Source organism: Asterias amurensis, chromosome 12 (genome assembly GCF_032118995.1).
Source record: "Asterias amurensis chromosome 12, ASM3211899v1".
NCBI lineage: Eukaryota > Metazoa > Echinodermata > Asteroidea > Forcipulatida > Asteriidae > Asterias > Asterias amurensis.
In genome coordinates, this window is record NC_092659.1 from 16608348 (window position 1) to 16622502 (window position 14155).

Consider the following 14155-nt stretch of genomic DNA (forward strand, 5'->3'; position numbering starts at 1 on the left):
AAACAATGGGCTTCAAGGGGTCCCCAGACCAATCCGCACACCACATTCGAAGTTGGTTCATGTATGTCAAGTCTTTCTTGACTAATCATCTTGACTACGAATGTACACACAGAGCCCATTACATATAGACATGCCAGTTACGAGGTACTTCCATTGCTGTTTTATTATCCCTTTTCTACAACATAAAACCTTGTGGGGTACATACTGCATAGCTTTGTTCTATTGTGTAAAGTACCCCCTTATGTTGGCCATGAAAGAGCTCACACTCATGGGCTGATATGTGGAAATGGTAGGCCCCTAAAAAGGAATTTACATGGGAACTGTAGGCTTTTAAAGGCAGTGGACACTATCGGTAATTACTCAAAATAATTATTAGCGTAAAACCTTACTTAGTAATGGGGAGAGGTTGGTAGTACAAAACATTGTGAGAAACGGCTCCCTCTGAAGTGGAGTAGTTTTCGAGAAAGAAGTAATTTTCCACGAATTTGATTTTGAGACCTCAAGTTTAGAACTTGAGGCCTCAAATTAGAACTTGAGGTCTCGAAATCAACTATCTAAATGCACACAACTTCGTGTGACAAGGGTATTTTTTCTTTCATTATTATCTCGTTGAGCTCAAATTTTCACAGGTTTGTTATTTTATGCATTTGTTGAGATACACCAACTGTGAAGGCTAGTCTTTGACAATTACCAATAGTGTCCACTGCCTTTAAGAACACTCCATTTTTGAAAAGTTTAAAATATGCTCAGGGACTTGCACAGTCTAGCGTAAACTCATTCAAATGATAAGAGATAAGGATAGAAAGTGACTTACATTCAGCAGTGAATGGAGTTGATTGTCCTCAAAGATACCATGCAGAAAGTCCAGATCTTTCTCGTCACAGTCCGTCAAACACTGGATCTCCTCCAAGCTGTCCAAGACCTGGGCAACAGCACCTGGGGAAATAACAAGATTGTCTCCTGTTATTTTGTTTGTTTAGAATTTTGTCGTTATTGCACATCCAATAGTACTAATTAGCGCATTAATTTAACAAGATGAGTAGAATAAAAATAGGGGAATTTGCTAAAGCGCCTTTTCCCGAGGATACAAAGCACATACCTGAAAGAATAACATAGCTCCACAATATTTTTATAATAATAATAATAATAACCTCACTTTTATAGCGCTTTTTACAAAAGCGATACAAAGCGCTAACGAAATACAATAGCAACCAAACAAAAGATAAACTACATGTTTTACAGACAAAACAATGCAATTAACAATGATTCAATCTAGAGTAACTTAGGATAGAGGTGGGTTTTTAATTGGGATTTGAAGGAGCTCAGGGAATTGGTTAAACGAACAGATTGAGGAAGACGATTCCAGCATTTTGGCCCAGTTGCAGCAAAAGCTTTAGATCCTACATTGGTACGTGAACGTGGGGCATTCAATACAACAGCTGAAGTGGATCTTAAATTATACAAAGACTGGCGGGTGTGGAGAAGGTTGCAAAGATAAGTTGGAGCTTGGTTAGAGAGTGATTTATATGTGAGTACTGCATTCTTATATTCAATCCGTTACAAAATTTTCAGGAAAATACTGAATGTTGAAGTGTCTTGAGCGTCACTGAGTGACGAATATGAGTGCTTCATGAGAAGCCATAATTACTTCATTAAATTTGGCTGTTTACAGTACAGTCATGAAGGTTTGTTTTTTGAAGTGTTCATGATTGGGTTTCCTACCTGATGATGTAGGGTCCTCATCAGCGAAATCTGTGATGTGTTTGGTGTTGGGGTCGCTGTAGAAACTTGTGAACTTTGAACTCGCAACAGCAGCTAAAACAGCACCCTGTCATTATAGAGAGAAATAATAATAATAACCCATTTTTATATAGCGCTTTTCACACCCGGAGGGCGTCCCAAAGCGCTTCACATTATTACCCCTGGTCAATGGGCCTTAAATCACTTGTTAATCCATCTCAGCCCCCTGGTGGGGAGTATACAGCCTTGTGCAACATTAATATGGGCTACTCGGCTAAATCAATCACAAGAACCATCTCTGCCCTCGCAGGTACCCATTTACCCCTGGGTGGAGAGAAGCAATTATAGTTAAGTGTCTTGCTCAGGGACACAAGTTTTACGACCGGGATTCGAACCCACACTCTGCTGAACAGAAGCACCAGAGCTTGAGTTTGGTGTTCTTATCCATTCGGCCACGGCACCCTAAAAGTCAGCATCGAGTCAGAACTGAGTATTTGGGATTCGAGTAAATGGAACCTCCTCATGTACACTAGCCTACACTGTGAAATAATGTGTTGAATACAGTACACAGAGTCAACCTTTCTACATGTACTGTATGTCCATCCAATATCATCCCAATATGGTTTAAACTGATGTGGACGTTTCATTTTTTTTTTTTACAGAGCTGCACAATTTTGAACAATAATCAGCGAGATATTTAGAATTATATTCAACACAATAGGGACAAATTATGTTCATCAGAATATACAAAGACTTGTTTATTGTCAACAGCTACTTTTTTTTCACCGGTCAGACTGGCAACCGGGCCAAACACAAACAGTAGATCTGGATTACTCAGTTGGTAGAGTGCTGGCACGCTAATCCAAAGGTACAATGTAATCGGCTCAAATGGCGCTCTAGTACATTTTTCTTTGTTTGACTCGAAAATGATTCGGTTAAAAGTACGATAATCTTGTCCCGGATGATGAGGGTGTTTTGTCACTGTACCTTGAGTTTACGTCGAGCGTTGAATCTTTTCAATTCTTCTACAGACTCCTGGAGATGTACTTTAGGAGTGACACGATCTCTGTCCTGAAGAAGAAAAAAACATTTGAAACGAAACATCAAAAAATGTGTTCAAACCACATCAGAAAGTTCAAGCAGCTGTTGTCTACTGCTTACCAACCAAAAGGACGTAAAAGTACAACTGTAGGATTATTAATTTGGGTTTTACCCATATACACCAATGTGTGTTAGGACTGTATACTTAGTACTTTCCAGAGTCCTGTGAAAAAATATCACAGGCATGTTACTCGCGTGGGATTCGAACCGACGACCCTTGCAACTCTAGAGCAGTGTCCATACCAACTAGACTACCGAGATTGCCCGGTAGCTAGAGGCAGTTGAAATCCTACGTTTTGGCAGCGTGTACCTTAACACTATATAATAGATGTTAAATTTGCATCGGGGATAAAGATGCAAATTTAACAACTATTATAAAACTGTAGGATTAGAAACTTTGCATGATGGAACTATAACTAAGAGGTTATGGGTTTAATGGTCCGGCGTCAACAAATCACCTCAGATCGGAGTTCCGATGCGGTCTCGTTCTCTCCTCACCCCAGCAATGACTAGTCCTAAACTCAGTCACACCATACATCGCTGTCCTTAGTCAATAGGTCATTTACATCATATAAAACCCTATAAACTGGGCCAATATAAACAAATTATACATTGTTTATGGGGTGATACAACATTGTGTAAACTGAGTCTGGACAGTTGGATACATTTACTGGGCGTGCATAAGGAAATTGAATAATGAATATCTGAACATTGGGCCTATAAAAAAATAACCATGCCACTCTGTGTGATTCATGGTACACATATCACTGAACAAATACACAGAGAGGCCAACATTTGCATTTTGCAATCAGGGAGATTTTGTACTTGCAATCAGAGAGACATTGTGAAATATATCAACCTATTAAAGGCACTGGACACTGTTGGTAAGTACTCAAAAATAATTAAAGAGCTGTGGACAGTATAAAACATTGTGAGAAATGCCTCCCTCTGAAGTAACGTAGCTTTTGAGAAAGAGGTAATTTCTCACTCAAATATAAAAGACTTCAGCTGAAGCCGTTTATTATGCATCTGAAAGTGCACAATGTGTGCAACCGGGGTGTTTTTCTTTCATTAGTCTCTTGCAACTTCGGTGACCAATTGAGCCAACATTTTCACAAATTTCGTAAGTATGCATATGTTAAAGATGTCCACCAATTGAGGATACTGGTCTGCGGACATATACAAAAAGTTTCCTTTAAAGACTCTGTACACTATTGGTAATTGTCAAAGACCAGTCTTCTCACTTGGTGTATCTCAGTATATGCATAAAATAACAAACCTGTGAAAGTTTGAGCTCAATTGGTCATCGAAGTTGCCAGATAATAATGATAGAAAAAACACCCTTGTCACACGAAGTTGTGTGCTTTCAGATGCTTGATTTCAAGACCTCAAATTCTAAATCTGAGGTCTCGAAATCAACTAGTGGAAAATTACTTCTTTCTCACAAACTATTACTTCAGAGGGAGCTGTTTCTCACAATGTTTAAAACTACCAACCTCTCCCCATTATTCGTTACAAGTAAGGTTTTATGCCCAATATCTATTTTGAGTATTTACCAATAGTGTCCACTGCCTTTAAGTACAACGTTTCCATAATCAGGGAGACTTTTTGTAGGTTGAGGTTTAAGGGGGTATGAGAGATGTGGTTTGAGTTTGGCAAAAGATGTTTGCGGTGAGGGTTACTGCAGTCTTGTGTAATTTCAACCCTGAGGGTTAGGGCACGGTGTTGGGTGTTTTTCGTAACAAGACTTACAATGAGCCAGGGATGTGACAGAGCTTCCTCAACTGTAATCCTTTCTCTTGGATCGACGCGCAGCATTCGTCGGATCAGATCCTTGGCTGGTTCTGAGATATGGTCCCACTGCCTCGGCTTCATCTACAATAAACAAAAATAAATCACCGGTAAGCCTCAGTAACTATAGAAGGGCTCTCCCCCCCATGCACGAGCCTTTTGGACCAATATGAATTGCATGACGAATCGCCAGAAATGTGAGAGGATTACAAATGAAGTGTGGCTGATAAAAAATTGTTCTTTCTATTATTTTTAGTGGGTTTTTTTTTTTTTTGGGGGGGGGGGGGGGGGAAGGAGGGAGTCACAGGATTGAATTCACAAAAAAATCGTAATAAATACATTCATTTAGAATGCCCCAAAAACCAAAGATGAACACCAAATACAAAAAAACATTCTGTGAATCTTGTTTCAACTCGAAACTTCCGAAACTTGGTTTTCTTGTTATTATTATTATTTTTTTAATTTTTTTTTATCCTCATTTTACCCGGCCCTTCAAAATATGTGCCATGGCAGATAATGTGGCAGAAGGTGTCACCTCAAATACTTTAATATACAATTTTCCTCAAAGACCCCCCTAAAATTCAGGCCCTGTGGAGAACAGAGACTACTTACATAGTATCTTCCTTTGACTATCATGTCGAAGAGATGTTCCTTAGTTCCAAAGAATGGCAGTGACCCGCTCAAGAGGATAAAGGTCATGACCCCGCAGCCCCAGATGTCAATCGGTTTGCCGTACGGCTCACGTTTTACGACCTCTGGAGCCATGAAGTGTGGTTGTACCGATGCGACCTGCAATGAATAACAAACAATGAATTATTGTTAAAACAACTTGTATGCTACTTTAAAGGCAGTGTGTACGTTTGGTAAATGGGTACCGCTGAGGGCAGAGATGGTTCTTGTGATTGATTTAGCCGAGTAGCGCATATTAATGTTGCACAGGCTGCATACTACCCACCAGGGAGCTGAGATGGTTTAAGGAGTGAGTTAAGGCCCAGTGACCAGGTGTGATGTGAAGCGCTTTGGGACGCCCTCTGGTGTGAAAAGCACTATATAAAAACTGGTTATTATTATTATTATTAATTACTCTTCAAGTAAACCCTTTAGAAACGATAGCGGCCACAAGCAGCTTGTACCAAAATACCCTTAGCTGCCGCAAACGGCCACAAGATTTTACCTACTTTTATTCATACGAAGAGGACAAGGTAAAAGTCATGCCTGGATATGAAATTTTCCAACGTTTCCTCTGTTAACATGTCATCCTATTTTCTAAACCAAACCAAATTTTTTGTTTCATTTTTAATTTTTTTTTAAATTTTGACTGAACCAATTTGCTTAAATTAATAAACAATATTATCGATGCCTGGGCGTTTTGTGATTGTTATCAGTCACAAATTGCATCAAGACAGCGCCCTCTATTGACTAATTCTGATTAGTCATTTCACCAGACACTACTGGGTGGAGTTGCGCCCTCTTGTGAATGTCAATTTATTCTAGGTCACAGTGTTCTGATACATGCTCTTACCTCCTGCTATGAGTCCTGATTCTGGGAGTTGGATAGCGATACCAAAACCTCCCAACTTGACTGGTGCCGAGTTCTCTTTGGTTGCAAGCAGCACACAGTGGGGCTGATGAGGGCAAATTAATATACAAGTGTTAAAAGACATGTAAAGGCACACCAACAACAAAATCATGAAAAATGGGTAGCAGTCTCCTATTGTTGCATCAAAAGAGTTGCTTACTGAAATGGCATCCAGTGAACATTTCATATTTCAGCCAAAGTTCTTAAAGGCAGTGGACACTATTGGTAATTACTCAAAATAATTATTAGCATAAAAACCTTACTTGGTAACGAGTAACGGGGAGCTGTTGATGGTAATAAAACATTGTGAGAAACGGCTCCCTCTGAATTAACGTAGTTTTAGAGAAAGAAGTAATTTTCCACGAAATCGATTTCGAGACCTCAAAATTAGAATTTGAGGTCTCAAAATCAAGCATCTGAAAGTACACAACTTCGTGTGACAAGGGTGTTTTTTCTTTCATTATCTCGCAACTTCGACGACGAATTGAGCTCAAATTCTCATAGGTTTGTTTTTTATGCATATGTTGAGATACATGTACACCAAGTGAGAAGACTGGTCTTTGACAATTACCAATAGTGTCCAGAGTCTTTAATCTTGCACCTCTTTGGTTTAGAGACAAAAAACTCTTGGGCCCAATTTCATTGAGCTGCTTAAGCACAGAAGTTGCTAAGCACAGTAAAAAAAGGTTACCAGCCCAACGACTATGTCACATGTAGAATTTGTGACTGGTATTCTGCTTATTTCTGCTAAGCAGGCAATTGTTAAAGAACAATTCCAGCTTAAAGGCAGTGGACACTATTGGTAATTGTCAAAGACTAGCCTTCACAGTTGGTGTATCTCAACATATGCATAAAATAACAAACCTGTGAAAATTTGAGCTCAATCGGTCGTCGAAGTTGCGAGATAATAATGAAAGAAGAAAACACCCTTGCCACACAAAGTTGTGTGCGTTTAGATGGTTGATTTTGAGACCTCAAGTTCTAAACTTGAGGTCTCGAAATCAAATTCATGGAAAATTACTTCTTTCTCCAAAACTATGGCACTTCAGAGGGAGCCGTTTCTCACAATGTTTTATACCACCAACCTCTCCCCATTACTTGTCACCAAGAAAGGTTTTATGCTAATAATTATTTTGAGTAATTACCAATAGTGTCCACTGCCTTTAAGCAGCTCCGTGAAACTGGGCTCTGATCTTTGCACAAGCTTATATACACATCACTTCCATGCATAGAATTTCAAGATGTGTATTGAAGTAAATAGCGCCCTCTTGTGGTAGATTTTCTTTAATTGCCAGTACAATAGGGACTTTTTTTTACACAATTTTCAGATATCTGATTATTGAGATATCTACATCTTTATGCCTCTAGCCAGGTCAAAACTTTTCTAGCGCTCGGAAATCTCCGATGATGTGAAGATGAACTTTAGATACACTACCTTGATATCTCTGTGGATGATGTCATTGTCGTGGCAGTAGCGTAGCGCTTCCAAGATCTGACGTAGGTAGTGACTGCAAATCAGAACCAAAAAGATAAACTGTTGTCATGACGACAGAGTGATAGACTCCGACTTAGACAGATAACCAAGCCTTGAACTTGACTCTGGAAGGGGTTACGTCAAATTGGTTAAAAGGACTACAGCTGGTGATTTTGAGAAAGAACCCCCTTCCAAGAGAACTCCCTTATTTTATGAAAAAGGACCTCCCTTGTTTTATTAACATTTTAAGTAAAAGAGTTTTTGTTTGAGTCTATCTTTTAAATATTTTGTCCTTGCATTGGGCCCTTGGACCAAGATTTGTGATTTTTAACAAAATAAAATTGAAAAATAGTTTTTTTGTTGAATGAAGTAATAGAGTTTGGATAATTTTTCACCAAGCTAAACAAAAATTTAAAAAATTAAACCACATAGCACTGTTTCTTGAGGAAAGTTCATCTGTTCCATGTGCTAAAATAATTTCAGGGACATTGTTTTACTCAAAATTTCTCACAAACTTCATAAAGAAATATTTTAAGGGAAGCTTTGTACCATCATTATCTTCAAACTGTGCTAATTAAATGTAAATCCGTGGAAGTTGTCTTTATCTCAACTCACCTAGACACAACTTCACTGTAAATGAAGCCAGAGTTGGCTCGTTTCACAATCTCAAAACACAAACCCTTTAAGCGAGTTTCTAGTGTCTTTATCTCTACTCACCTAGACACAGCTTCACTGTAAATGAAGCCAGAGTTGGCTCGTTTCACAATCTCAAAACACAAATCAGCTCCCTCCATACTGAAAGGAACACAAACACTGTAAGAAAAATAATATTAACTAGTTTTCTAAAAGCGCTTGATCTACAGAGCCAAATTTCATATAGCTATTTAGCAGAAAATGCTGCTCATCAAACTTCATTGCTACATGAACATGTAAACAGACAAATGAGTAGGGCACCAGTCATAACATTGTAAACTTTATGGAATGTTGGCTGGTAACCTGTTTTAGCAAGATTTTCATGTGTTTAGCAGGTTTTGTCTTTACAGGCTTTAAGAAATTTGGCCCGGGTGTCACAAAGCGCTTATGGTTATTTAATTCCAGACATGTTTAACGTGTTCCTTTAATCACATTTTGTAATGATTTTTCAAAAGTCCAAAAAGTCAGAAGTCAGGCTTAAGTAGGAAGAATATTAATGTCTGCCACAGCCTCTGATACAAAGGTTTGTGTGTGAGCTTACATTTTTGATTGCACAAAATGTAGTTGATGGGCTTTAGCGCTGGACACTTTCATTGGCAGTTCAAAAGACAATTACAGTATACAAACAAACCAACCAATTTATTAATAATTTACTAATTTTTGCTTGCGGGTCCAATTGGACTTGGACTGTGTAATTGGATTCTACCCATCACTACAACAAAGCAAATGGCGATCTCTTTTGCAGAACTTTTCGATCTTATTAATGGCCTGCCCTCTTGTCAGAAATAGGAATGTTCTGATTTTTTTTGCAACCTGTACTCTAAAAAATCTGCAAAACTAAAGCCCGGTTCAATACTTCCTGCGAATGCGAAGCGAATTTGACGTATATTTGACGTCACAACCCTCCTTTCACAGCGATATTCCCAAGTGAGTTGAGCAAAGTTGAACTGCTGGAATTATTCGTTGCGAATTTGTGACGCCAACATTCGTATCGCATTCGCATTCGCAGGAGCAGGAAGTATGAACCGGGCTTAAGTCTGAAAAGTTTTGGCAGATATGGAAATGTTGAAATGATGGAATTTCCACCTTCAGTCCTTGTAGACACTTTGTATATAGAATTCAATGAGCTTTTTAGGAACAGCGCTAGAGAACTAGACTAAGAAAAACTGAATTCAGATAAAAGAGTCAAAAATCTGAACAATTCCAATCAAATCTGAACAGTTGGCAGGAATGGGTTGTTTGAAATGATGTCATAATCCTTCTAGAAAAAATCTTCAAGGAGCTTTTAGGTGCAGTATCTTTAGTTCTAGAGAGCCAGATCTAGGGAATTTTTATATCTGAAGAAAAATATAGCTGCTTCTCTTACAGGCATGTAACTATCCATGAAAAAAAAAGAGGAAAAGAGAAAACCGGGCAAAAAAAAAAAAAAGAGGAAAAGATAATATTCCCATACTTTTGTACACAGAAAGTGAAGGGAAAAAAAGAGGAAAAGCAAAACCCGGAAAGAGGAAATCAGCTGGAAAGAGGAGGTCTCACATGCCTGCTTTTGCCAGGCCGACATAAAAAAAAAAAAAAACTAAATTCAAAAAGTCTTAAATCTCTCTACCCTGGACGCAATTGATTTTCTCTCAAATATCCCGCTGAGAGTTTTGTGGACCTTGCCATTGACCCGAGGGCCAGGAACGCCAACTGCTGCTCCTGGTCTTGGCCTCAGCGACCCCGTGACCTCCACGAGAAATTAACGACATGGTTAAATTCCAGACCAGGAACGACAAACTAATAAGATAAGTGGGGGGACTTAACAATGTTTTGATTTGGGGTCAAACATGGAACGAAAAACAGAAAACCTCTAGGGGCTCCTTCGGTTGATTGTGCAAGATGCCCTTCGGTGGGTCTGCCATTGGGGAGTTGATGACTACGGACAAATTGAATTTAGTACCAAGTCACAACGTCTGTGCAACGTGCCTAGCGACACGGTTCACTTACTGAGTGCAGAATGTGTATGAAAACCTAGAGCGTGGTTTCTCTCACAAAATGCTAAGATGGGTCGTCTGTTAAAGGAACACGTTGCCTTGGATCGGACGAGTTGGTCTATAAAAAGCGTTTGAAACCGTTTGTTATGAAATGCATATGGTTAGAAAGATGTTTACAAAGTAGAATATAATTATCCACACAAGTATCACTCAAAATTGCACGGTTCTCATTATACGTCGCGAACTAACACAGTCGGCCATTTATGGGAGTCAAAAATTTGACTCCCATAAAGGGCCGATCGTGTTACTGGACGAGGTAAAAAGAAAACCAAGCAATTTCGAGGGATATTTGTGTAGATCGTTGTATTCTACTTTTACAACATCTTTCTAACCATACCAATTTTATAAAAAAAACTGTTACAGGATGCTTTTCAAGGACCAACTCGACCGATCCAAGGCAACGTGTTCCTTTAATGGCCTATGCATGTCTAGGTAAGAGCTGTCTACTTTGCTTCTTGCAATTAGGGCCCCAATTTCATAGAGCTGCTTAAGCAGTAAATATTGCTTAACAGTTTTCTGCTTAGCAGGAATGAACAGGATACCAGTCACAGTTTGGCTTAGTCTGGTAAGAGTAATTTTGTTGGCTTAGCTACTTAATTGTTATTTCCAAAGTAATTGGGTCTATAGAGCAAACTGGATGCTAGTGCATCATGCCAAATAAGTAGCAATTTGTATAGGTTTCTATTGTTCAAGTAAAGAGCTGTTAGCTGTTGAATTTTTTGCTTCTTAAAAGGCAGGAGGACACTATTGGTAATTACTCAAAATAATTATTAGCATAAAACCTTACTTGGTGACAAGTAATGAGGAGAGGTTGATAGTATAAAACATTGTGAGAAACGGCTCCCTCTGAAGTGACGTACAGTACATGTAGTTTTCGAGAAAGAAGTAGTTTGAATAATTTCCATGAATTTGATTTCGAGACCTCAGATTTAGAATTTAAGGTCCGGGAATCATTAAATAAATTTCTTTCATTAGTATCTTCAACAACCGATTGAGCTAAAACTTTCACAGGTTTGTTATTTTATGCATATGTTGAGATACATCAACTGTGAAGACTAGTCTTTAAAAATTCCCAATAGTGTCCAGTGTCTTTCAGGTCATAAATTTTGAAAACAAAAAATTATGTGTCAAAATGAAGCTTGTTGTATGCTCAGTTTAGCCTTGTATAAAACTAATGTGTAAATTGTCACCCTGTGACTCAATAGACCGATCCACTAAGCTCCGCCCCATTGCGTATTGACCAATCACAACGCAACGAAGGTCCGACAATAAGGTCCGACATGCGTGCGCGTATGCTTGGCGCGCGCAGCAGAGTTGTGCAGAAAGGCGATGGAGAGCCCCACGTGTTCCTTGCTCATACATGCGTCGCGGGCGGAGCCTACTGGATCGGTCTATTTCACAGAGCCCATAACATAGTATGTAGGCCTACAGTCTCTGGGGGTGAATGCTTACTATTCAAAGACCATGTAGAGTAGTCCATCTGAGCTGTACGTTTCCAATAACTCCACAATGTGAGGGTGTTTTAACATGTGACATATACTCGCCTCCCTCTTCAGATCTAGAAATCAAAATAAAAAAATCAAAATTATCATTAGTTTTTGATAATAATAATAATAATTCAAGGCAATATTATATAACACCCAAGCAGATCCTTGCCATTTGATTCGAGGATTGTCCGTCACGTGATAGCAAATAAAAGTACCATTGCACGCTGAGGACGCTGAGTCACTCACCGTGCTTTTTCGTTCCATCTGAAAAGTACCATTGCACGCTGCCAGCGTGCAATGGTACTTTTCGGATGGAACGAAAAAGCTGCGTGCGCATGTCTTTGGTAACGCAGCGGTGTTCCTGCAAGGCATATTAGTAAAAATTACTAGCATTCGGCTTCTACAATTAAAAGCTGGAATGTTCCATTCAACTCGGCTCCGCCTCATTGAATAGAACATTCCATCTTTCAACTCATGAACATATTTGCACCATTGCACTCTTAAACATTCATTATGTGTATAATAGTTCACAGCATTTTTATCAAGTAATAAAACAACAAGGGAAACTGACTGGTTATAAAAGTTTTGTAATAGTTTAGGTTTGAACAGAGACAAATTAAGATATGTGTGGGAATTCTTCCTGCATTGTCATATCGCTCCGGATTTTCAGTAACAAACTGTGACCACCTTTTAAAATTTAAGTTTTATAATATACACCTATATTTCTTAAGGATTAAAACAATCGACTGGTTAAAAAAAAATGGTTTACTTTGCTTTAAACTGGAAACACTAAACCATGTGCACACACTTCAAAACTGTCTTTGTAAAGTATTAAAGGGTCTATGTAACTTTTTTGTCGGGCAAAAAACACAATGTCCACAGATTTACACAAAACTTACACAGTTTGAAGATAATGATAATAGAAAGCTTCCCTGAAAATATTACGTGCTGAGGTGCTGTAGTTTTTGGGAAATGAGTAAAACAATGTCATGAAAATAATTTTCGTCTCATGAGACGAAAATTATTTTAATCATTTACAAACGTATTTTCATGATTATTTTTTACTCATTTCTCAAAAACTACAGCACCTCAGTAAGTAATATTTGAAAGGAAGCTTTCCACTATCATTATCTTCAAACCCTGTAAGTTTAATGTAAATCTATGGACATTTTGAAATCCTTTAAGAAACATACAGTTTGGCTATGCAATGCAGGTACAATGCTTGCCGTCTGGGCAAAGTGTACATGATGGTATGTAAGGCACAGCGGTAGCACAGTGCTAGATCTAACTGCATAATGTATCATATCCGCCATTGCTTTTAAAATTAGAAGCACCCCTAAAATAAAAACACCGTGAAGCAAGGGTTTGTCAGGAAGCAGATTTGAATCTCTCAGAGTGTGTTCACGAATCCACGCCACTGCCACTCCAGGGAAGGCACTATGCCATAGCATTGCACCAAGGCTCATTCTAGTTTGGCATCAAATACATTATACAGGCATCAAAATAACCTAAGACACACACAGCAGTGTCAGACTTTTGGAAGGTCCTTTTTAAAGCAATCGCACAACATCGGTAAACAGTATTGTCCAAAGGCCCACACTTTGTGTATCACAACTATAAAATAACAAACCTGTGAAAATTTAGGCTCAATCAGTCATCGGAGTCGGGAGAAAATAACGGGGAAAACCCACCCTTGTTTCCGCACGTTTCGCCGTGTCATGACATGTGTTTGAAATAAATCCATTATTCTCGATATCGAGAATTGATAATTGTTTTAATGTTTTCTCAAAAAGTAAAGAGTTTCATGGAATAATATTTCAAGGGAAGTCTTTCACCATTGCCTTCTGTAAACCCTGTAAGTTATTTGTAAATCTGTGAACTTTTTTAATTTTTGTTTTGTTCAGAAAGTGTCCAATGGTGGCTTTAACAGTTCATCCCAGTAGTGCGCGTGCACAAACCTACACATGCAATATTGAGAATGTGCGCGCACACTCAGAGCCGCAAAAAGGGTCAGTTATGTCTGCTGCCGCCATCGTCTCAAAAGTCTCCCATTGCCGTTGTGCCCTGTGCTTTTGTTGTAGTGCCCTCTGCAAAGTTCCAATCCAAATTTACATTTTCTTTAGAATTGAAGTGCCCCCTACCCGAGGAAAATGCTGTGCCCAATAATAATAATGTAATAATAATAATAATTAACCATTCTTGTATAGCGCATAACACATACAAATCAAACACGTCCCTAAAGCGCTCTTGAGAAAAA

General features: G+C 38.7%; 1 protein-coding gene across 1 annotated transcript in view; it reads right to left on the minus strand.

Moving 5' to 3' along the window:
* Nucleotides 1-14155, minus strand: part of LOC139944779 (peripheral plasma membrane protein CASK-like) — a 135137-nt gene that overhangs the window by 81418 nt on the left and 39564 nt on the right. The window contains 10 exon segments of the mRNA XM_071941886.1: nucleotides 815-936; nucleotides 1723-1828; nucleotides 2728-2811; nucleotides 4594-4716; nucleotides 5245-5406; nucleotides 5408-5421; nucleotides 6155-6257; nucleotides 7647-7719; nucleotides 8403-8480; nucleotides 11864-11969. Coding sequence (XP_071797987.1) covers nucleotides 815-936; nucleotides 1723-1828; nucleotides 2728-2811; nucleotides 4594-4716; nucleotides 5245-5406; nucleotides 5408-5421; nucleotides 6155-6257; nucleotides 7647-7719; nucleotides 8403-8480; nucleotides 11864-11969 — 971 coding nt within the window.